The sequence below is a fragment of the Erinaceus europaeus genome, chromosome 3, assembly GCF_950295315.1.
Source record: "Erinaceus europaeus chromosome 3, mEriEur2.1, whole genome shotgun sequence".
Lineage (NCBI taxonomy): Eukaryota > Metazoa > Chordata > Mammalia > Eulipotyphla > Erinaceidae > Erinaceus > Erinaceus europaeus.
The window spans coordinates 123140062-123166243 of NC_080164.1; the positions used below are offsets into that span (position 1 = coordinate 123140062).

The 26182-nt window shown below is 37.2% G+C and overlaps 1 protein-coding gene across 11 annotated transcripts in view; it reads right to left on the reverse strand.

Annotated features, from left to right (window-relative positions):
• Positions 1–5987: 5987 nt before the first annotated feature.
• The window catches only part of ANKRD17 (ankyrin repeat domain 17), a 154185-nt gene continuing 133990 nt past the window's right edge, over positions 5988–26182 (reverse strand). For all 11 annotated transcript variants that reach the window (XM_060187844.1, XM_060187843.1, XM_016188361.2 and 8 more), the window contains 7 exons: positions 24946–25095; positions 21849–23485; positions 14825–15022; positions 10506–10754; positions 9581–9759; positions 9080–9244; positions 5988–6624 (listed from right to left, as the gene is read on the reverse strand). In XM_060187844.1, coding sequence (XP_060043827.1) covers positions 6565–6624; positions 9080–9244; positions 9581–9759; positions 10506–10754; positions 14825–15022; positions 21849–23485; positions 24946–25095 — 2638 coding nt within the window. In that variant the 3' untranslated portion in view covers positions 5988–6564. The remainder of the gene's footprint in view (positions 6625–9079; positions 9245–9580; positions 9760–10505; positions 10755–14824; positions 15023–21848; positions 23486–24945; positions 25096–26182) is intronic.

Consider the following 26182-nt stretch of genomic DNA (forward strand, 5'->3'; position numbering starts at 1 on the left):
TGGGTGAACCCCAATTGACCTTGAGTCGCATTATTATGACGTTGAAGACAGGGAAGTCCCGCCTTTCCCACGCGGCATAGGGCAGTCCTACTCACACACCACATTTCCTCGCTGCAGGCGTTGCAGGCATGGAAAGTCTGAGATCTGGCAGGAAGCAGAGCTATTGGCCGAGCCTCCAGTCCCGGTGGGAGGGGTGTATTCTAGAGAGTGCTCGCCTAGTAAAGTCCTTTTAGCTTGTGCTTTTTACATCCTTATTCATCTAGTCAAATTATGTGGAGTGGATTGATTTGGCATGCCCTGATTGCGTCCACTGGAGACTTAGATAATACTCCCCAACAATTAACGTGTTTCTGAAATGCCACCTTTGCAGAGGCATGTGTTTCTGCTGACTTTGAATTTTACATAGCATGTTTGAAGTACTACGTTAGTTCTGGTTTGTGAAGATTTAACATTAGTGAGCTTGCTTAGGTTCTATCCTAGCCCCCGTGACACTGGAGGAACATTGTATGTTGTGTCTCCCTGTCTTTTTGTTTTCTGCTCCTATCTGGAAAAAAAAATTGCCTAATGAAATAAAAATGTGTTAATGTTAATATGGCAGCCGTACCTAAGAATTGATTTTCCTTCAGTATTTTAATTTTCATTTATGAAGAGCAAGGAGAGAAAAAAAAAAAAAAACACGGCTTTAAGGACAAAATACTGTCTCTTCACATGACCGTAATCATCTCTGAAAGTACTATGAAATCTTTATTAGAGGTAGAACGTGTCTGTCCTATATTAGTCTCAGAGCCCATAGAAACATTGGGTGAATTCTGGTTAAAAAGAATGGCCAAGTCTACAGCAAGTTTTTTGCTTTGTTTTCGGCAATATAACACTGACTTTCTTCCTAGAAGGGTTACCCCATACAACAAGGGCAAATAGTGTTAAACTGAATGTTGATTTTTTTTTAAGCGTCCAATAAATAATTGGTTAAACTTCAGCTATGGTATGCACCAACATACAGATATTAGACTCTACTGGAATATGGAAGACAGAACACTTTCTTCAAAATTGTTAAATTTTAGGTTCAATCCTGGGCACCACCAGTAAGTAACCAGAACTGAATAGTTTTCTAGTCTCAAAATAAGTGAATATAATCAAACACATTTTCAAGTGTTTGTAAGCACATATATAGCAGTATATGCTTAGCATAGAATTTACTTTTTAAAAGAACCTACCATCTATCTCCCTGACCACTCTCTCCCCTCTTTATAAAAACCCATCATTTATACAGTCTAAATCAAGTTTTCAAGCTAGTTAGTTCTCAGATCCATAAACATTATGTGGAGGGGGTGGGGGGTCAGGCGGTAGTGCAGCGGATTGAGTGCACGTGGCGTGGGGCACAAGGATCGGCTTAAGGATCCCGGTTCGAGCCCCCGGCTCCCCACCTGCAGGGATGTCGCCTTACTGGCAGTGAAGTAGGTCTGTAGGTGTCTTTCTCTCCCCCTCTGTCTTCCACTCCTCTCTCGATTTCTCTCTGTCCTATCTGGCAACGAAAGACAACGACAATAATAATCAAAACAAGGGCAACAAAAGGGAAAAAAAAAAAAGTCTCCAGGAGCAGTGGATTCATGGCGCAGGCACTGAGTCCCAGCAATAACCGTGGAGGCAAAAAAAAAAAAAAAAAAAAAAAAAAAATTATGTGGAAAAGATCAGGGATAAGATTTGGACCTTTTCAAACAGTGCAGGATCTTTTCTGTTAACATGTTGCAGCACATATATAAATTTAAAATATTCCCTTTTTAAAAATTTCAATACTGTGATCTAAATAACACACACAACCTTTTATGTTGTGAGAATAATCAGAATTTGCTATCAACCTGGTAGAAGATGTTGGGGGAATTATTTGTCAATTAGACAAGTGGCCAAGGTAATGCTCAGTTATACTGGAAATTGGGTTTGCATGTCCGAGGTTTCCAGTTCTCAATCATGGGTGTTGAATTGGTATTCTAGCTTCCCTCACATACCCTTTAAGTAATCTCTTAAAAAAGAAAACTGTTAGCTTTAATGTCTATGGATTTGCCAGTTTTGCTGTTATACAGTATATAATAAGAATTGAGTAAAAGAAAAAAGGAAAAAAAACCCACTTGGTTATCTCAGTGACAATTAATTTTACAAGTTAATGTGAGTAACATGTTAAAATATTTCAAAGTTCCACCTTTACAATGTCTACATTAAATGTAATTGTTATGCCACATAATTTTACCTAAAGACACAGGGGTTATAAATTATATTTTCTTTCTTCAGTTTTTAAAATTCTTACCTATCACAGTACTGAACAAAGGAATGGACCTCCAAATTTGAATATAAAATATAAGCAGTATATATGTAAAATCATGTAGATTTCTTTGTTGTGACATATGTCCTATAAACTGTCACACATCTTTAGACTTATTTATGAAAAAGAGGACAGAGATTAAAATAAAAAAAAGATTCATTCTGGTAACTTTTAATGTCTGGGGTTGAACTCAGGACCATGGATGAGAGTGAAATACTTTATCCACTGTGTTAAAACCCAGATAAATCTAAGGCACAAATTTGCAAAACCAAAGTTACCTAATAAAGAATTAAAAACATACTGTTCTTCAGACATGGGAAGTGTTATAGTGGATACAATGTTGAACTTAAAAGCAAGCAAGGGTCATGTGTTCAAATCCTCAGTACTGTGTGTGCCAAAGTGATGTTTTGGTTTTCTATCTCCTCTGTCTTATGTTAATAAACAAGTATTTGTAAAATAAAATTTTAAAACCCTATCATTGACTCTTACATAGTAAGTATAAAATTAGCTTTTACCTTTGAAAATAGCAAATTCATTCATGTAAATTTAAGAATACACTGAGTGGATGTAATATTTAATCTGATTAATATGGTGATTGAAACAGGCTGGTTTTGAAATAATTTCAGCGTTAGAATGTATTGCTCAACCGTTTTCTTGATATATATATTTTTTGGACACATTTAAGTTTCTATAATGCTAATCTTATAGGAATGAGTGTTTCTGAAAAGCAACAAAGTTTAATAGATTTTGTAAAATCTTATGATTTGAAGGTTATATGACCTTGAACTTTCCTATTAAATCTATTGTTTCATACTGCTTTAAAAATGAAGTTAGTGTAAAGAATCATTGTTCTGATTATGTCCTGAGGTGCCGCAGGCTGCACAGTGGATAAAGCATTAGACTCTATAGCATGAAGTCATCAGTTTGATTCCCCCTGTGCCACATGTGCCGGAGTGATGCTGGTTTTTTTTTTTCATTATTCAATCTTTAAAATTAAAAAGTGATTTAAAAATGTTTTAAATTCATTAAATTAAAAGATTGAAGATCCAGTGGATGCCATAAGGAAGGACCCGGGGGTTCTGACTCCCATCTGCAGGAAGAATCGTCATGAGACACACAGCAGTGTTGCAGCTGTCTCCCCTATTTTGTTCTCTACCGGTTCTCTCTGTCTTTATTTAAAAAAAAAAAAGGATACAATCATTTTTACCAAAAGACAGGATCAGTTAAAAAAAAAACTATCTTATATTACTAATAAGATTATTTGATGTTACTGTAACAATAAACAAAACACCTTTCACATTAATACTAAATGTGTGTGTGTGTGTGTGTGTGTGTTGTTGATATGCTGAAAAGGCATGAGATGGGGTTCTACTGGGACTGGCAAATAAAGTGATCTCTAAAATAAAATAACTGTTATGGACAGGCTATATAACCACTGAAATATCAAGTATTCTCAAATTTATGTTTGTGAACTAACCCTAATGTTATTACTAACAGTTAAGTCAATTTTTAGAAGAATTAGAGAAAAGGAATACATTATATACTCTGTATTCCATATACTTTCAAAAGAAAGAGACCCATATAGTCTCAAAGATTGTTGCCTTTAATTTTCAAATGAAATGCACTGCATTACACCTGAAATACATTTTTTAAAGTGTCCTTGAAAAATGTTTCAACAGGCTTCTAAAGTCATGATACTATACTTAATAAGCCTGATCCCAGAAAGTAAATAAGGAACATTCTGATCTTTATTTTCAGGTCCCATAGTTTTAATTCCAATAAAATACAAGTTTCTGTGATTTCTAGCAAGATACGTCATTATAAGAAATTCAGTTCTGTCAATCTAGAACTCGTTCAGTGATAAATATTGGGTAGTACCTGTTAACTAACAGAATTACCTTATATAGAAAAACAAAAGAACAAAAAACCCAGAGGCTGAAGAAATAGCACACTGGGTAAGAGTAGCTGGCTTGTTAGACATGTGGTCCAAAATGGAAAGTGCTATGGCACTGGGCAAAGTTCTCACTATCTCTTTAGTTGAATGAAAAAGCAGCATAGAGGGGTCAAGTTGTGCATGTAAGAGGCCTTGGCTAGGCAAAAGAAAGATTCGAAACAAAAAAAAAAAGTCTTAGATAACACAAGAAAGAAATTAAAATTTAAAGTGAGAAAGCCATGAAATACTATTAAATAGTATTATGCCCTTTCTTATTAAAGTGCCAAAATCTAACTCTTAACTATATATATACATATATATGTATATGCATATAGTACTGTATCATTTATCTTTCCTTCAAATTTAGTCAAACTAATCATCAATAAAAATTAATTTGTATACTTTAAAGACTTTCTCCTAAGTGTCTGTACACACCTTCATATGTTTCAGAATTAATTCTTTACTCAGGCTACCAGAATGAAGAAATCACTTCATTTACATGAGCAGCCAAGAAACAGTACCTAAGTTGTAAACTATGGTGGCAATTATGAACTTTAGCTTGTCTCACTAGTATGAAATTTGTGTGTAATTAAAAGAAGAGATACAGATGTATCTTTACTATTACTTACTTTTTTTTAGGGATTTCAATCATGTTTTTTTTTTTTTTTTTCCATGACAGGGTAAGACATTTCCTTTATTATTTACTGTTTCAAGAGAAGGGAATAGCTAAAATGAGTACATTTGTTAAAAAATATTTATTCCCTTTTGTTGTCCTTGTTGTTTCATTGTTGTAATTATTGTTGTTGTTACTGGATAGGACAGAGAGAAATGGAGAGAGATGGGGAAGACAGAGGGGGAGAGAAAGATAGACACCTGCAGACCTGCTTCACCACCCGTGAAGCAACTCCATTGCAGGTGAGAAGCTGGGGGCTCGAGCCAGGATCCTTAAGCAGTTCCTTGTGCTTCACACATGTGCCCTCTGCGCTCCCACACGACTTCCAAAATATGAGTAGTTGATGTGACTGAAGCGTAAACAGGTCAAATGGAGACTATAAATTGTAATCTATATATTCATGTACCTATCATAAACTGTCTCAAAGACAATTGTAAAATTTCTTTTATTCTTGGCCCAAATTAGCTGTTGATCCCTTTCACTTATACAAGTGTAAAAGCAAGAAGTCTTTAAAATTCAAAGAAAAAATTTCCAATAAATTACTGAAAACTGGTATTATTATGTTGACTCAATGACTGGAAAGCCAACATCAAGAATTAGTAATATTCAATATAAAATAGTACACTGAATTACTTAATAATAAATGGTATTATTAAGAGCTTATATATGCTGGCTAAGAACCAATAGTGGCTTTTTAAATTCTCAAGTCAACATTTTAGAAGAAATCACAAGTGATTATAAGGGTGCTCCATCTATCTGTAGCAGCCATTACAGTAAAAATCTTCACAGAATTATTTCATGATCAGCAACAGACTTTTACTGGTATTAGTAGTAAAGGTGAGAAGAGGGGAAAAAAAAGAGTGGCAAAAGAAGCACATTAGTTTTAAAAAGTGTAAAAAGGTAATAAAAAGACATGGGAAAGTAATAAATTCCTTCTTCTATATATGCCTTGCTACAAATAAGCTAAAAAGAAAGTAAGATTGGATACTTTAAGCCAACTTAGGGAAATACCCTCAAATAAAGCCCATTGTTTTTTACTTTATACTTAAATTACACCAGCAGAAAAGTTATGCTTATTAATAGTTTAATGTATGAAGGAAACATCCAGATTCTGAATATGAAGGTACATATCTCACATTAATTTAAGTCTACATAGAGTAGAGCCTCTATACTGACATATTGAAATTGACTTTCTGCTTAGCCTTTTCTGTTATGTAAACAATTGTACATTTATTTGCCATTCTAAAACTTCAGGATCAAGTTTACATAATTTTGCTAAATTTCCGTGTTTGCTCAGAAGCAGTTTACAGTACTAAAACCAACCAGCCAAAGAACAGCTTCAACAGAAAGTTATGTCCAAAAGGGAAGAAGGGAAAGAAGAAAAAAAAAAAAAAGAAAGAAAGAAAGAAAAATGATAAGAAAAATGCTAACTAAGGTAAAACAGATGATGATGGGGAATGGGCAGTCACAAATGTTCACAGAAAATAGGTCAGTTAGTAATTTCTTCTGCAAAAAGCCTACACACTTCAGTCAAGCACATCAGTAGAATGATTTGGGAGCATAAATTTTTTTTTTTTTTTCCGGCCACTTGTGGTTTCCTCTGAATGGAAAAGAATCTGCAGGCTAACAAGATGATGATCCTCTTCAGCCAAGCTGGTTCATATGCACACTGTTCATATGAGGTGCCCAAGGTCCAGTCCACACCTGTGAATAGAGTGTGCATTTTATTAAATATGTGAACTACATAATTGATTAAAACAAAAAAAAAATTAAAGAAATGCCCTTAATATCTATGCATTAAGTAGCTAAATATCATTGAGTACTTCCCCTTTATCCCTAGGCTATGCCACCATGAGTTGACACCCTGAAGTAACAACACTGAAACATTTATATGTATATAAACCCCAGTCCCAAAACATACATGTTTACAGTAACTACATGTCTGAGGGTCAAGGTTTGATGCCTGTCAGAGTTGAGCAGTACTCTATTTTTTCTCTCATAAAAAGAAACACTTTAATTTTGGATTTTTTTTTTTTTTTATGAATAGCAGAGATTAACAACCATAACAGAGCCAGGAGACAGCTCATCCAAGAGTACAAGACTTGCTGAGAATGAGGCTAAGGGTTCAAGCCTGAGAACCATATGCAAGCATCATGGATAATGTAATGGTGCTGTGCTATCTTTCGTGTCCTCTTCCATCTTCTGTTTTTGCTCTCACTTCCTCTTCTCTCTCTCTCCCCTTCCCTTTCCCTAAAATTGAGAATGAAAAATTGGCCTAATGGCCTATCCGTGGTAGTATCCTAAATGAGCAAGGTCCTGAGTTCATCTCCAGCTCTGTTCCATGCCCCACACATTGAAATAAAACAATTACAATAATATACTGCATTAAAAGTTATGTGTATACAGTGGTCTCTGTTCTAAAATATCTTCAAATAGGGGGGGTCAGGAGGTAGCGCAGTGGGTTAAGCGCACATGGCATAAAGCGCAAGAACCGGCAAAAGGATCCCGGTTCGAGCCCCCAGCTCCCCACCTGCAGGGGGGGTCGCTTCACAAGCGGTGAAGCAGATCTGCAGGTGTCTTTCTCTCCCTCCTCTCTCCATTTCTCTCTGTCCTATCCAACAATGAAGACAGACAACAATAATAACTACAACAATAAAACAAGGGCAACAAAAAGGGAATAAATAAGTAAGTAAATATTTTTTTTAAATTTTAAAAATATGAAAACATTTTAAGACTATGGTTAATTAAACACACAGAGAGAGAGAGTGAGAGAGAGGGAGAGAAAGTGAAATACATAAGAAAACTAGAATATTACTAGAATAGAAAATCATTGATAAATTATATTATCTGCTTATATTCCTGCCTTTCTTTTTGTTGTTCAAATAGAATTTGATTTATCATTTCTATTTTTTAATATTTCTTTATTCCCTTTTGCTGCCCTTGTTGTTTCATTGTTATAGTTATTATTGTTGTTGCTGTTGGATAGGACAGAGAGAAATGGAGAGAGGAAGGGAAGACAGAGAGGGGAAGAGAAAGACACCTGCAGACCTGCTTCACCGCCTGTGAAGCGACTCTCCTGCAGGTGGGGAGCCGGGGCTCAAACCAGGATCCTTACGCAGGTGCTTGTGCTTTGCGCCACCTGCACTTAACCTGCTGTGCTACCGCCAGACTCCCTATCATCTCTATTTTTTGAGCTATTTGAGTGCATACAGATTACAAAATGAAAATGAGTCAATGACATGACTGGAAATGCTAAGTACAATGACAGTACACACAGAAAATCTGAAAAGAACCCAAGTAGAAAATGTTTAGAAATAATCAGACAATATAGCAAGATGGTAGGCTACACAACTAATATACAGAAGAAATCCGCAGAGTGCCTATAAGTAAGTACTGAACTAGATGAAGAAATCAGTAATCAATATACAATAGCACCCAAAAGGATTAAACATCAAAGAATATTTTACACACAGGAGACTAAAGTAAAATGAGGACTACAAAAAGAAGACACAAGGAAATGGAAAACTATTCTAGGCTCACAGACTGGAAGAATTAGCATTCTTAGAATGACAGTGTTACTCTGTAGGGGAGCAATGAGAGAGGGTTGAAAAGGAGTAGAGACCCAGTGCCCTAAAGTAAAGGATGACAGTAATTTGGTCAAGAGTGAGGTGTGTTGGCAACTATACTGGAATGACTGAACATATCCTCTGTGACAATAACAGTCTTATAAATTAACACTTCCCTGATATAGTGGTGGTGGGGAGGCAGAGGAGCCAAATATTAAGCATTCATTAAGCAAAAATAAAACCATTTCTGTGAAATTTCATAATTATAACTGTAACTGCTTCATATTTGTACTTTATAGTCTCTAAATTACTTTTCAAACCATAAGTAAACTTTAATGTATGAGATTACATTATACTTTGAAACTTAATGTTTTACTTAGTATCTATCTGCAACCCAATATTTTGCTCCTACACCACAATTATTACCACTGTTATATTCTTCTGCTATACTTTAATTATATAAAATTTATCTCAACATCTTCAACTGCCCACATTCCTCATGTCCTCTCACCACTACCTTGAAACTACATGTGTTTTGTTTATCTTGACATCTCCTAAACAATAATTAAATGCTCACTAATGACCAGTCTTACCGTTTGAGGGCCATTATTTTCTGTGGAGCTTGAAACCATCTTTATCAGAGAGTTCCAAGAGGGGTCTGCAGCATGAGGGCCATTAAATATGGGTCCTCCAGCACCCTCAGGGATAGGTGCTACTGAAGGAATCATTGCATTCCCATACACAGAAAAAGGCATACCCTTAAAAGGGGAGAGAATGAAGACATTCAAGTAACTATTACTTTGCCAATGTAATCAAGACTTAAAAGTCATTTGAAAGTTTAGTATTTCATTTTAGAATATCATATAAGTTATTGAGGTAATCAATCAATATTTTCTATTATATGATACAGTGTGTATAAAATATTTCTCTAGACATACAGAAACATTGGACTTTTAGGGAAAAAAACTGCCTATATTTAGATTGAAGCCCATCATCATTTCACAAATACCTACTTAACAGTAAAATAAAGATAAAAAACATTTAAGGAAAAAAACATTTTAAAACTAAAAAATAATTACTTAAATAAGCATTACCCCAACTTTAGGAAAGTCCATATATCCTGCAGGAACATGCTGATGGAATGTACCAGAAGGAGTTACAATTCCTGTATTCTCTCGTTCAAGTGCTTGATGCTGTGAGAACACTCCCGGGTCAGACATAGGCCTATGAATCATAGGGTTTCCCATTCCAGGACTACACCAGTCTACTTTGTCTGGGGAAAAACACATAGAATAGACAGCATTAATACATAAAAAGACAGTCAACGATCTTATGTGTTTCTATAAAAAAACTTTCTACTTTGGACTAGGAACTCCCTAAAAAAATCAACTATTGTACACAGTCACTACTTATTTCCATGTGTGTATATATTGACGTAACACAATAAAATAACCTAATTTTGTTACTAGACAGGAAAGATAAATGCTAAAGAGCCCCAAAGAAAATATCAGTATCTCTTTAATATGACAAGATGAATAGCTTTGTTTTTTAGAAAACAATGATAAATTTAACAGGACATCAAATAAGAACAAAGAAGTTCTAAACTCTTAAGTGATAAGTCAAAAGCAAAGAGATATGAATACAGACTTTTAAAGAATGACTAGAAAAATTAAATACTGCTTACAGTATTATAAACACATAAACTTGGGAGCCGGGTGGTGGTGTAGCAGGTTAAGCACATGGCACAAAGCACAAGGACTGGTGTAAGGGTCCCAGTTGGAGCCCGGGGCTTCCCACCTGCAGGGGGTTCGCTTCACAGGCAGTGAAGCAGGTCTGCAGGTGTCTTATCTTTCTCTACCCCTCTGTCTTCCCCTCCTCTCTCTGTCCTATCCAACAACAACGACAGCAATGACAACAACAACGATAAAGGCAACAAAAAGGAAAAAACTAAAAATAAATAACTAAAAAAAAAATAAACACATAAACTTAATTTCTAGGAAGTAAGACATCATAACATACCTTGATTACCACCAATCCCTTCAAAGGACCAAATCCCACTATGGCCTACTGATGTGGACAAATTACTCCCAATTACAGATGGACCTGAAGTTCCAGTTTGCCTGATACGTGCAGAACGTTCTGTTCCAATAGGGACGGGAACTTTTCTGTCCTGAGACACATTACTGGGCTTTTCTGACCCTAACGGTACAGATGATGGGGCAGGAGAAGGTGCACGAACTCCAGAGGATACTGACTGTGCAGGAGAATCTAGATAAAAAGTATTTCAAAACATGTCATTAACAGAACATATAATATTAACTCTGAAGACACTTTATATATTCTCTGCATAAAACAGGAAAGTAATTCCCAAGTAATAAATTAGGCATACTGATAGTTTGTTAAATTTCTAGTACTCCACAGTCAGTTTAAAATTTGGTTTGCAGTTTTTTGCACTAGTTATTTGATATAGTACAATGTGAAGATATGAATGAGAAAACACTGAATTATTGGCTATCTAAATGAATTAACCCTTCTCACTAAGCAAAATAAAACAGAAGATCCGTAAGAAGACATTGTTTAAATAGAAAAAAACAACAACAATAAAGTGCAGGTCAGGTTTAAGCTTGACCCTCACGTCTGGAGTGAAGTCTCAGTGTTGTGTTTTCTGTTCCTCTAGTCTCTTTATCTATCAGAAAAAGTTGACTTGGAGCAGAGAGGCAACAATGAAATGAAATGAAAAAATGAAATGAAATGAAATGGAGGTGTGGAAAATCACTGTCTATACTGGCAATTCACAAACTATTTTTGGAAACCCTTGTTCTTTTGTACTCTGGTGAAAAAGCCATCTAACGTCTGTAACAAAAGCAACAGAAAATGGCCCAGGGAGACAGCATAAGACTATGCAAACAACTCTAATGCCTGTGACTCCAATGAATGGCGATTTAGAATATAGAGAATGATATTTAATTTTCCCTTAACAAAAACACCAAAATTAACTCAAAATTAGAGTCTTAGATATTATTATATCTAACCTCTCCTATCCCCACACAAAAAAAAATAAAATAAAATAAAAAGAAAATAGGTGAAACAATATCAAACACTTATTTGGAGACTTAACCTCACTGTCAAGGAAAGAAAAAGAAATAAATGGGGGGCAGGGAGCTGCAGGTGGTGACGCACCTGTTTCAGCACACGTTACATCTTGCAAGGATCTGGATTCAGCCCCCAGTTCCCACATGCATGGGGAAAGCTTTAGAAGTGGTGAAGCAGGGCTCGGGTGTCTATCTCTCTTCCTATCTCCCCCTGCCCCTTTCAATTTCTGCCTGTCTCTACCCAATAAATAAATAAAGATAAAAAAAATAAAATTAGAAAAAATAAGAAATAGGACTACCTCAGATTGAAAATCTTCTATACATCAAAATAAACTTATAGAAGAATAAAATGGTGAGCTAGCAATTAAGAGGATTTATTTGTGTATCAAACATTTCATAAGGGATAGGTATATAAAATATGCAAAGAAACCATACAGCCAAAAAAAAGATGGTAGAAAAAGTTTTTGAATAATGATTTAAAGAAACATACAGATGGCCCATGGATACGCTGAAACAATGCTCTATACCACAATGACTGGAACCACAATGAGATAGCATCTCACAATAGTCAGAATGGCCTACTTTCGAGAAACAAAACAAAACAGGAAATGACAAATGCTGGTGACACACAGTGTGGGGAAAAAGAAACTGCTACGTTGTTGGTGGGAATACAAGTTCATGTACCCCTATGAAAAAGAATATGTTCTATTCCTAGCAGCACTATTCACAACAAGGAAAACAACCTAAATGTGCACTGACAGAAGACTGGATAAGAAGTTATGGAATAGAGTATTACTCTGCAATTGAAAAAAAAAAAAAAGAGTGTATCATTTGAGAAAATGGGTGTAACTAGGTGATTGTGACAGTGAAATACGGTAAAAGTCAACTATGAGATAATTTCATTTATAATATAGACAACTAAATCAAACAAAATTATGATCTGTCTCAGAATTTATGAGAACTATGACGGCTCTAAGAGAGATGAGTTAGATGTTGAGTACAGTGACTTCCATAAACACATACACTGCTGTCAAACTATATCCTTGATAGGACTTAACAGTGATAACCAGCAATTTCTTAGTTATATTTAAAGTATCCTAAATTGATGTGTTTAAATAAACTAGCCTAATTATCACTGACACAGCTTATTTATTTACTTTATTTATTTTTAAATATTTATTTATTTATTCCCTTTAGTTGCCCTTGTTTTCTATCATTGTAGTTATTATTATTATTGAGTCATCATTGTTGGATAGAACAGAGAGAAATGGAGAGAGGAAGGGAAGACAGAGAGGGAGAGAGAAAGATAGACACCTGCAGGCCTGCTTCACCAAGTGTGAAGCTACACCCCTGCAGGTGGGGAGCCGGGGCCTAGAACCAGGATCCTTATGGGTCCTTGCACTTTGTGCCATGTGCACTTAACCTGCTGTGCTACCGCCCGACTCCTTACTTTATTATTTTTTTTAATATTGGAAGACCAATTTAATTATGATTATTTACTTTATTTTAATGATAATTCCTGAGATGTTTTCTTAAGCTTTTAGAAAATAGGCCAAGTATCTTTAAAGTCTTCTTACATTATTATTAGCATGTTTCTATGACAACCACTTTGAATTCTTTCTAAAACCATTCTGTTTCACACAGGAACACCTTTCAAGGATAATTAACATACTTTCTATGTAATTGTCCCACATATATGGCAAATATAAATGTCTGGAAAACTATACAATATGCAAAATAACTATAAACCACAATTTATATAATATTTTAATTGGCAATGTAGCCTGATATGCTTCTCTCAAACATTTAATTATTTTACTCTTTTATTCAGTTAGCTAGGTTCTACTACCTAGGTTTTAGCACTAATAAAAGAAATTTGGCAGTTAAAATAAAAATAATTTTATTCTGTCTTTTTTTTATTTTAACATAAAGATAGCAGAGGACCTACGTAAGGGATTACAGTGTTATGCAGGAAGCAGAGAATTGTTATACATGTTCATTTCAACTACTGTATTTTACTGTTGACTATAAACCATTATTCCCCCTGAAGAAAAGAAAAAAAAAAAGGTAAGAGATAAAAGAGTGAAAGCAAGAGCTTGAGAGAGACGTCAGCACTGAAATTTCTCTTAATGCTATGGGGACAAGGCTTGAACATGAATCATACACAGCAGCAGACTTGCCAAGTGAGATACCTCTTCAACCCTAGATTTTATTATGCCTTCAAAAAAATTTTTTTTTGAAGATGTCTTTACCTCAGGAAAACAGTAAAAACCAATAGTCTGTGGAATTATTTTATTTATAATTTTTATTAAAATATAAACAGATCACATAATTATGACTACAGAATCCTTAACGTTACTTGAATTCCCTACTGCATACTGGTCTTTCTTAGTTTGAGTATCTAATCATGGCTTCAAAAGTCTGATGGTTGCCAAAAATGCACATCATGGAATATGAAATCATTTGTGCTGCTTCTGTGGCAGATGAGATCAAAGTAAACAAAAATATGATACTTATGCTTTCAAGGTTACTGCTTGGTAACTATGTTCTCAAAATTGAAATCAGGTTTTTTGCGCACTATGAAATAAAACTTTGATATAAAATTTTAGATTTGATATAATAGAATGGAGTCTAATAATTTTAAAACCAGAAAAACTTTTTTAAGTAAAATTCTTTTCAGTTTCACAGACTGATGCAAATACAAATTATAATTTATTTTTTAGTGGGAAAATTTTTCCTTCCATTCTCCCCCCCTTTTTTTTTTACTTGATAGGAAAGAAACTGAGAAGGAAGAGGGGAAATAGGAGGGGGAAGAGGGAGGGAGAGAGAGACAAGAGAGGGAGATGGAGAGAGACAACCTCTTGTGACTTGTGTCACTGCTCGTGAAGCTTCCCCCTTTTAAAGTGCGGACAGGGGCTTCAACTCACAAATTACATTTTTATAGTATTAAAATTAAAGTAAAGCTCGAAAGTCTATAAAGTATAAAACTAGGAAAAAAAATAAATAATTTTTCATGTGTATGTACACACACACACACACACACACACACACACACACACACACACACACACACACACGTGAAGAATGACCACAGTATTACTCTAGCATGTTCAGTGCCAGGCATCAATCTTGGGACTTTTTGTTTACAAATGCTACACTCTAGCTCCGTGCCACTACAACAGATGGAATTGTTTTGGTTTTAAGAAAACATATGCAAACTCTTCTTATTGAAATTATAGTACTCACCATTTGAAGCTGATGAACATGGAGTCAACAAACTAAGAGGGGAAAAATGTTGTCTATTAAAGTTAGCAGCTGCAGGTGCTCCTCCAAGGGATGCCCCCGGTCCATACATTTGGCCTCCTGAAAGGTTTGAAGCAAAGTTTCCCAAATGCGTAGAGGAAGGTGTTACAGAACCATATGGTGACTCCATATTGACAATACCTATAATAGAGAGGTCATTATATCTCATAATCACTGCTAGCAGAAATCATTCAGAAAACCTAATATTCCAAGAGTCCCCAATCTATCCCAAACTATTTTAAGTAATTTTACCTTTCTTTGTTCGGCCTGTTCAATTGTCATTTCACTCTTTACAAAAAATAACTATTAGAAAAGAATGACTATCAAGAAAATCTTTATATTTAGTTTTAATATTTGATCTATCTACCATCAGAATACACGAAGGTTTAATATAACACTGAAATCTAGACAGGTTTAACAGCCAGGGAATTAAATATTTATCTTTAAAAACATGGGGGGCATCAAGTCAGCTCACCAGAAGTCATGTATCTTACTGTGATGAGGCCCATCTTAGTGGCCTTAGCACCATGGGGAAAATGACAGCACCAAGAGAAGATGTGGAGCTCTGGTGTTCCTCTCCCTCTCTGTCTAGCTAAATGGAAAAGTTCATCCAAGGAGTTGTGAAAGCATGCAATGAAGGGTAAAAGAGGAGGAAATAGACAAAGCACAGAGGTTTTGAGGACACCAAAAATACAGAGGCTATCATTAAAATATAATCTATAACTACAGATCGTGCTTTCAGTAGCCAATAGTGAGTTGAGCTGTTATGATTTAATGTAAAATGAGAGTCAAACGATCACCTATATGATGTTCCTACCAAAAATGCTCACCCTGAATGTAATCATGGGTTGAGAAATATATAAATCTGAGATGTCAAGCAACCTTCAAAAATATAATGAACTTTCTTTTCTGTTGTAGACAGCGCACTGGCTTAAGCGCGCGCACGCACACACACACACACACACACACACACACACACACACACACACACAAAGCAGGATCAGAATAGACCCCCGGCTTCCCACCTGCGGGGGGGAGGGGGGTTAACTTCACAAGCAGTGAATCAAGTCTGCAGGTGTCTTTCTCTCCCCCACTCTGTCTTCCCCTCCTCTCTCAATTTCTCTCTGTCCTATCCAACAACAACAATAATAATAACTACAACAATAAAACAACAAGGGCACCAAAAGGGAATAAATGAATAAACATCTAAAAAAGAAAGAAAGAAAGAAAACAAAGACCAAGCAGCTAGAAGTAATATGTGAGCCTTGACTCCATCATGAGGAATGAGGAAAGAAAAGACACATAAGCAGTAATTATATGTTTAGGATAATGGCACTATTAAATATTAAGTATTATTACTGGATTAATGCTAATTTTCTTAGACATAGCAAGAGTAGTGTAGTTATGACAAACATGCTTGTTTTTGAAGATGCATGCTCACAAGAAATTGTTTTTGATTGGACTGGAATTGTATTACACCAAAGTAAAAGACTCTGGGGTAGGGGGTAGGGTTCAGGTACTGGAAGACATAAGAGGGTCCAGTGGGGTTTGAACTGTTATGTGGAAAACCAAGAAAGGTTATACATGTACAAACTATTGTATTTTATTTTACTGTAGATTGTAAACCATTAATTACCCAATAATGAAATTTTAAAAAAAGAAGAAATTGTTTTTGAGGGGGCTAGATAGTTCATGAGGTAGGGCATGTCTCTTGCCATTCTGCCCACATTCATGCCTGAGTACTATATAGGAAATGCTCTGACATTAAAGAAAGCTCTCTTGCCTTGGTGTCTTCCCCCATTTCCCGCCACCACCACCAGGGTTAACACTAGAGCTTGGTGCCTGCACAATTCCACCACTCATGGTGGTGGTGGGGGAGGTGTTTGTGTTTAATGCAAAGTGGGGGCTGAGGGTGGGTGGAAAGAGGGAGACAGAGGCACACAGACCAGAACACTAATCAGCTTCAGTTTAGGCAATGCTGTGTACAGAGATCTCAGGTCCTCAGGTATGAAAACTTTTTTGCATGACCATTATACTACCTTCCCAGGGTAAGTGGTTGCACTGTGAATCCATGGCTCCTGGAGGCCATTTTTTTCTTTTTCTCTTTCTTTTTTTTTTTTTCTGCTTTATTCAATAAGACAGAAATTGAGAGGAGGGGAAAATAGGAAGATAGACACCTGCAGACCTGCTTCATAGTGGTTGATACATTCCGACCTGCAGGTGGGGACTAGGGCTCAAACCCAGGTCCTTGAGCATGTTACTTTATGTGCTTAGCCGGGTGTACCACCACCTGCCCCCCAACTATTTATTTATTTATGTATTTATTTATTTATTTATTTTAACAGAGTAAGAGATAGAGAGAAAGAAGGAGAAAGAGGGAGAGAGAGAGAGAGACACACACATCTGTGGCACTGCTCTACCACTTGTAAAGCTTCCCTTCTACAGGTGGGGACCAGTGACTTAGCTGAGTCAGTACAGGTATTCTCCCCACCATCTGAATGGAAAAGTGACTGACAGCATGGTGAAGACTTGGCACATTCAAAGTACGTAAGAGCAGCTCAATCCCTATCTAGCACATATGTAAAATGGGCGTGCTCATTACATTGTTTTTGCAACATTATAAGATAGATAATATGTGGTTTCCACTACATTTATAATTTTTGTCCCAGACTGTTATCTCTCCAATAATACAGAACAGACTGACAACCATCCAGTAAAGGGCAATATTTAAAGTGTAAAAGCAGACGAAACATAAATATGTGGACGAATAAGTAGTGTTGCATTTAAATAGAACTTTTATAATAGTCAAGTCTGAGTTTCATATTTTTTAGAAAATATTGTATTTCATTTTAATGAGAGAAACAGAGAAAGAAAGAGCAGAGCATTGCTCAATTCTGGCTTATCATGGTGCCTGAGACTGAACCTGGGACCTCAGAACTTCAGGCTTTTATAAGTCTTTTACATAATCATTATGCTGTCTCCCCAGCTCTCAATTTCCCATTTTGTTGTGTCAAACATTTTCTTATTTTTCTAAATTGTGTGTTTTGTTTTGTTGCCTTTTAGGTAAGAGACAAAGAAAGAGAAAAACAGTGAAAAAGGCCACAGCCCTAAAGCTTCCCTCAATGAAGTGGGGCTGGATGGCAAAGTAGCACACTTTCCAAGTTAGTTACTTCACCTGCCCTTATTTTTTCTCAGTCTTATGCAATGTTATTGTGCAAAAATTTTTGGACATTTTTATGCAATGTAGTGTCTGTTTTTTAAAATAGCATTTTTTTGCCTGCAGGGTTATCACCGGGTCTGTGCCTACACTATGAATTCACTGCTCCTGGAGGCCATTTTTTCCCATTTTTGTTCCCCTTGTTATTATTTTCGTTGTTGGGAAGGACAGAGAGAAACTGAGAGAGCAGGGGAAGACAGAGAGGGTGAGAGAAAGATAAGACACCTGCAGACCTGCTTCACCGCTTACGAAGCAACCCCCTGCAGGTCGGGAGCCTGGGGCTCAAACTGGGATCCTTGTGCCGGTCCTTGGGTGCTATGCGCACTTAACCTGCTGTGCTACCACACGCCCCCAAAATAAGCAATTTTTAACTAGAGCACCATTTAACTCTAAAGATACTTCCTTTTTTACATTTCTATGATTATCAGCTCTTTTCTGATTTTCTGTAAGCAATAAGTATATATTTGCAGAAGTGAAAATATGATCAGGAAAAGAAACATGCTGAAGGAGTTGCAGCAGTATGTCTCAAGATGAGACAGCCAGATTAGCTCTATTGTAAAAGAAAACAAAAAAAGCTAAATTAGTTTTGAGAAAAGTCATTCCAAGCAAAGAGATCCATCCTGTTTTTTTTTTTTTAACTTATTTATTTCCTTTTTGTTGCCCTTCTTGTTTTTATTGTTGCTGTAGTTGCACCACGTGTGCTTAACCCGCTGCGCTACTGCCCGACTCCCCCATCTTGGGGTTTTTATTGTAACTACCAGGTACCATTAAACAGGGCAGGGATAATTTCTCAAAGAACCAAAATAAGGCAAATAGGTATCTATCTTATCATAAGAGCTTTCAGATATACATAGTAAACCAAAAGTATTCCAGGAGGCTGGGGAAGCCAGAGACGACCCGAACTGCCCCTGTGGCTACAGACAGACTATGACCCACATAGTCAATGACTGCCACCTCTCCAGATTCAAAGGAGGTCTCGAAACTTTACATCAGGCTCAACCTGACGCTGTTGACTGGCTACGGAAGAAGGGGAAGAAGAAGAAGAAGAAGAAAGAAGAAGAAGAAAGAAGAAAGAAGAAAGAAGAAAGAAGAAGAAGAAAGTACTTATAATGAATCTTGGGGGGAAGGGGGCAAAAAATAAAAATATTTACAGAAATGCTAATACAGGTTGGTAGATAGATTTGGTTCGAAGGTCACAGACCACCAATTTCTAGCAATGGCCATCTTTGATTTACTTGACATTTTTGTATTACAACATAACTTTAGGGTCCAAGAAATAGCTTATTGGGATGGATTCATGTATTGCCAAGCATGCAGGACAGGCTTAAGCCCCAGCACAACATGGACAGTGACATGGCAGCAAGAAAAGGTAAGGTGCTATAGTATCTCTTCCCTTTGGCTCTCTGAATATAAAAAGTGGCACAGCAGTGGTGAAACTGAGCATGAACAAGAACTCTATTCTCCCCCCTCAATTATGTAACTTTAAATATGACTTAATATCTTGGATGGAAAACTTTAACTGAAAAAGGATATTTTTGTAACAAATGGTAAAATCTGTCATTTAACAACATCATTATTAATTTTAGTGGAAATAAATGTACCATAACTGTGTAAGATATTTAAATTAGAGGATATTGCAGTAACTACTGTGAAACTCTTCCAAAAAATCTAAAACTGTTTCTATGTTAAAAACAAAAACCCAGAGGGGCTGGGTGGTGATGCACCTAGTAGAAAACAAACATTACCGTGTGCAAAGACCTAGGTTCAAGCCCCACAGCCCCTACCTGCAGGGTGGAAGTTTTATGAGCAGTGAAGGTGTACTACAGGTATCTCTTTTTCTCTATATATCCTTCTCTGTTTCACTATCTATCAAAAAAAAAAAAAAAAAAAAGATATTAAGTAAAAGAGAGAAGCAATCAGAGCCATTAAATATTTTTCAGATGTGTTATAAATACCAACAAAGGGCTTTCTATCGTAAAAAATGTGGTCAATTACTGTGATGTCCAGCATAGCTAAATTCATTTACTATGCATGGCCATTTTCACAGATGAGTTTTTAATCTGATTAATTAGCAGATAAGTTTTGTATATGTAGTGTTCCAGGGACTCAAACCTGAGCACGAGCATGGCAAAGGAGGTACCTACCCAGGTGAGCTACCTTGCCAGTATTTTACATTTAAAGTCAAATACTACGCATGGTTAGTGGCTACTTATTAAGCTACATAGCTAAATATTTTCAAGTAAGACAATCAGAAATAAAATTGAATTAATAATCTTTGTTCTTTTTTATTTGAAATAAAAGTAGAGGTTGGGAGGTAACTCACTGCACTTTATCTTATACCAGGCCTCAGGGTCAACCCAAGTACTATCTAGCAGCACTACTGCCCTGGGGACACGCCACAGATGGCTCCACAAAGCCTTTATGCCTCTCTACCTTTCTGTATGTATCTGAATTAAAAAGAATGAAAAAAATCAGGGAGAACCCGCAGATTTGTGGAGCTAGGAGGTGTGCACATGAGCGCACACACACACACACACAATAATAATAAAATGGACAAAAATGTAAATTTTTGAAGTCCAGGAGATTGTGCAATGAGTGGGATGCTGAACCTGAAGCATGAGGTTCAGAGTCTGATCCCCAGCATCCTGTGTGCAGAGTAAGGCTCTGGTTCTCTCTCTCCTAGGTCAATAAATAAATGAAACAAAATAAATTTTAAAGTAAAATGAAACAAAAGTTAGGAACTGAGAAATAGGGCCTGGTGAGATAGCATAATGATTAAACAAAAGACTTTCATGCCTGGGGCTCCAATGTCCCAGGTTCAATCCCCAGCACCACCATAAACTAGAACTGAGTGGTCCTCTGTCTTTTCCCTCTGAGAAATAGCCCACCTGCACACAGTGCACAAAGATCCACCTTGAAGCCCCCAGTGACTACATGGGACCATCTGCATAAGGTAAGTTTCAGGAAAGGTGGAGTTTCTCCTGTCTCTCAACCTCTGTCCAACAACAACAATTAAATAAATAGAGGGGAGGGTAAAAAAAAAAAGAGTGCACTTGGAGCAGTGGACTATGCGGCCATAGAACTCCAGAGATAACCCTGGCAACAAAAGCAAAGTTAAGAGTTAGTAGGGTATGTGCTGTGCCACACACACAGCCTGTATTTGAGTCCTGGCACCGCATGGGAGATACAATGACATGGCTCTGGTATTGCAGTGTCCCCCTATTTCTTCTCTCCTCTGACTCTGAATGATAAAGTGGCCAAGAACAATGAAATCATGCATGTGCAAGGCCCTGAATCTACATTTTATGTTAAATGAAAACTTACGAGAATTTAAAACTTTTACATTTATTTGGAGATTATTTATTTTACAAAAGGAGAGAGACCTAGAACAGAACATCTCTCTGACCGGGCTTATGCAGTGTCAGACTATGCAAATCCTACAGTCAACAAATTGAGCCACTTCCCTGGCTGTCAGCTGATCTTATTTTGAGAAAATGTGACCCATGCAATTATTTATGGGAAATCCAAGATAAATTCCATGGTAGCAGTCTCAAAAAATTTCAATAATAATAATAATAATTATAATGTCAAACACAAATAATATTCATAGAAGCATTTTAGGTAACGAAACATAACAATGTCTGTCTATAGGGCCCAGTCACAGAATGAAACCATTAGAAAATGAACAAGAGTCTTTTATATTACTGTGTAAACTAGCAGCTGCAGGAGGTGAGAAAACATAAAACTCACCTGAGGGACTTGGAGCAGGTCTCTGTAATGGTGGTCTAAAACCTGGAGCTTTGGAAGTATCAGACTGATGTAAGGGATCTGAATTTGGCAAATATGAGGATTTTCCTGATAGCATAGATTCTGGTGTTGACTGAGATGAAACAACAGATCCTCCCCAGAAGGCATGAGCAGAAGTAGGGTTGCTTTCAAACAATGTGCTAAAGGGTCCAAATGGTAAGGGAGCACTGAAATTGGGAGCAATAGGCTTATTTGCCGGATGTACTGAATTTTGACAAGCACTTTGTGTACTTAAGGTTGAAGGTAGCTGAACAGAAGAGGGAACACTGTGAGGTCTTTTAATGTGATTGACATTAAGGACTGCAACAGATGAATTCTGCACTGGAGCTGGATTCTTGTGAGGGGCAGTTGTGCCATGAGAAGGTGGCCTAATAGCAGGGGTTTCTATTTTTGGAGTAGGCTGAGAGCATCCCATTTGTGTCTGAGGCATAGGGTAAGTCACTGGGGCAGTAGAAGGCACCGCCACTGGAGCAGAACTGGTTGTTGCTAAAGGAGGAACAGTCATTCTAACTTCCGGGGGAGGAACCTGAGACTGCTGAAGAGGTGGTCTTGGCTCCTGAGAAACAGATCCCGGAGGCTGCTGCTGAGTAGAATGAGCTGATGAACTCCCAGAAGAACTGCTGCTGTTTGGAGGTCTACTGTTTGCTGTTTCTACTACTGGTGGACTACTTGCTTCCTGTTCAGAGGAAGATGCCCCTTTATTTGGAGATGCTGTTCCACAATCCAAAGGACTGTTTCTAGAAACCCCTCCTGGCTGGGCTGGTGGTGATGGGGAGGATGGGGATGATACTGGGTAGTGTTCTTTGGCAGTAGGCATAGGATATGTGGCATTCGTGGGTGCAGTGCTATTGTTGCTTGCTGTGGTTGTGACTGTTGTGGTGGTGGCATTGGATGTCTTCACAACTGTGACAAAAAGCTGTCTTCTGACAGAAGGTGAACTTGGACTGCCATTTGTAGATGTACCAGGCACCGTTGAAGCTGATGAACTGACTGTAGTTGTTGGACTTGAAGTTAAAGAACCTGCTGAATTCACCTGAGAACCACTGCTATTCTGATTGCTATGGCGAGGCACCATGTGAGGCTTAGGCGAGTTAGTAGCTCTGGCAGGGCTCAAAGGCCTGACAGGAAAAGGACCCCAAGTGGATTGAGCTGGTGGAAAAGTACCTCCAAAGTGGGTCATGGGCAACCTTGGTGGACGGATCTGCTGGAAAGTCTGAGCAGCAAGCAAAGCATGTGCAAACTGTGGAGGAGGATATGCTAATGGAAGAGAAACTGGAAAACCAGGCCTCACATTATTCACTGGGTTCTTAATGGTTTTGTGAGTAGATGCAGAAGAAATTGCAGGCACAGTGAGTGCTGTGGCAGTTTGAGATGTTGATGACAGAGTTACCGTCGTCATTTTAATTCCCATTAAGGAAGTGTTAGCAGCAGTGGTGGTAGGTGCTGATGACCCTATTTTGGAATTTGCTGAGGAGCTTTTCAAACGATTCTTTGGAATAAGTTCATCAATTTCTTTGTCTGGATCCTTGATCAGAGCATTGATCAACTGAGTTGCCTGTCTTGTTGATTCAGTGCCACCCCTAAAGTGAAAGGGGGGGAAAAGTTCATTTTCTCATTTTTGTTTATATATTTGTACATACATATGAAGAACAAACTAACAAAAGCAGTGGTTTTGATTCTTCTTTAAGCATTCTACAAAAAAAAATTCAAAGGAGCATCTATTTCTCACAACTACACTATTGATTTCTTGGAATATCATCTTTAAGATTATTCAGCACAGACATATTCACTGGGCTGAAGTCAATTACTGAGCTCATATTCTAGGAACACAGTTTCAAAATTACAAACTCCAATTTTTAGAGAAGTTGGAAACCTAGTGCTTAAAAAGTATTAGAAACCATCCCTTCTAGAAAAGTCTCAGAAATGGAGCTGGGTGCTGGCACACCCATTTGGGCACAAAATGTTACAGTGCATAAAGACCTGGTTTCAATTCCCTTGTCCCCATCTGCAAAGAGAAAGCTTCAGCAGTGGTGAAGCAGTGCTGCAGGTGTCTAACTCCCCCTTTTTATTTCTCCTTTCTCAATTTCTCTCTGTCTCTATGCAATAAGGTATACTGCACTGTCAGAAAAGTCATAACATATTTTTATATATATTTATTTATTTTCCCTTTTGTTGACCTTGTTGTTTATTGTTATTATTGATATTGTTGTTGTTAGATAGGACAGAGAGAAATGGAGAGAGAAGGGGAAGACAGAGAGGGGGAGAGAAAGATAAAGACACCTGTAGACTTGCTTCACTGCTTGTAAAGTAGCTCCCCTGCAGGTGGGAGCCAAGGGCTCAAACTAGGATCCTTACGCTGGTCCTTGCACTTTGCGCCACAGGCACTATGACATATTTTTCTATATAAAAATGTTCATGACTTTTCTGGCAAGCCAATAAAATAAAAAATATTAAAAAGGGAAATGGTTGTTTTAAAAAGTTGCAGAATATCTCAGAAGATTACAAAAACAGGGGCCAGCTGGTGGTGCATCTGGTTAAAAGCTCATATTAAAGTCTACCAAGGACCCAGGTTCAAGTCCCTAGTCCCCACCAAGAGGGAAATCTTCACAAGTGGTAAAGCAGGGTTGCAGGTCTCTCTCTCTCTCTCCTTCCCTTCTACTCTATCTCCTCAACCTCTCAATTTTTCTCTCTCTATCCAATAATAAATAAAAATATCTTTAAATATTTAAAATTTAAATACTAAAAGTATTAAAACATTATAAGATATATAATATTAAATATTTCAATATAAATAAATAAAATATATTTAAATAGTTTATGTAAGGAAAAGATGACCCAAATTTTTTTATGAACTCACACACACAAATTTTTTTTTTTTAATTACCAAGAAAATATAAACTACAGAAAAATCTGTAAAGGTTAATAGACCATTTTAAAAATGTATGCTATTATAATTCAGTTTCATTTAAAACTCCAATGCTTATATTTCATTACAGTATAATAAAACATGAAGGAAGAAACAAAAGACACAAAGTTTTGCCTTATAGTTATTATCCGATCTCCTGTCTTGTCTTTCTGCTTATCAATATCTATGTGTGCACCAGTAAATTCCCGAATAGCATTGATATTACAGCCTCCTCTTCCAATCACTCTGGATATCACAGTTGATGGAACAGATACTTTCTTTGACCTGTTTAAAAGTTGCAAATATAAAGTATATAAATTACTAGTATCAGAGTTAAGGGCAGAATATTAACAAGATAAGTTTCTATAAATACAGAGTACATTATTGTTGTATAAACCTCTTCTAGTAATTCTCATCCGAGGCAATAAAGACAAAAAAAGAGGTAGAAAGGAGAAAGGGAAAAATGAAAGAAGACAAGGGAGAGGAAGTAGGAGTAGGGGTAAGAGAAAGGGGGAAAAAAGGGGAAAATTGAGATTAAGAGATAGCAATTAATATTTTCTATGCTGCATTACCAAAGTGCTTATTTGGCTTTCATTCTTTAGTATACGTTATAAATGCACACATAAATGCACACATTAGTGGAGGATAAGACAGACATGAGTTCCTGACTACATGTGCCGAATTATAGAAAACAAGTAACAGAAACGGCTGGGCAAGTCATGAGCTCTCACTAGAGTATCAGACAGACACACTGGTTGGGGCATCCGACCTGGTCAGAAGAGTTAATAAAGAAAGGATTCCTGTGCCATCTTTTGGGTGTCACACTAACTCTCTGTTTTTTATTTATTTATTTATTTATTCCCTTTTGTTGCCCTTGTTGTTTTATTGTTGTAGTTATTATTGTTGTAGTTGTTGGATACCACAGAGAGAAATGGAGAAAGGAGGAGAAGACAGCGAGGGGGAGAGAAAGATAGACACCTGCAGACCTGCTTCACCGCCTGTGAAGCGACTCCCTTGCAGGTGGGGAGCCGGGGGCTCAAACCGGGATCCTTACACCGGTCCTTGCATTTTGCGCTATGTGCGCATAACCCGCTGCGCTACAGTCCGACTCTCAACTCTCTTCTTTTTAATAACTTAATATCTACCTTAAAAGTTAATAATAGGGGGTCGGGCGGTGGCGCAGTGGGTTAAGCGCAGGTGGCTTAAGGATCCCAGGCCGAGCCCCCGGCTCCCCACTTGCAGGGGAGTCGCTTCACAGGCGGTGAAGCAGGTCTGCAGGTGTCTATCTTTCTCTCCCCCTCTGTCTTCCCCTCCTCTCTCCATTTCTCTCTGTCCTATCCAACAACGAACAACATCAACAATGGCAATAATA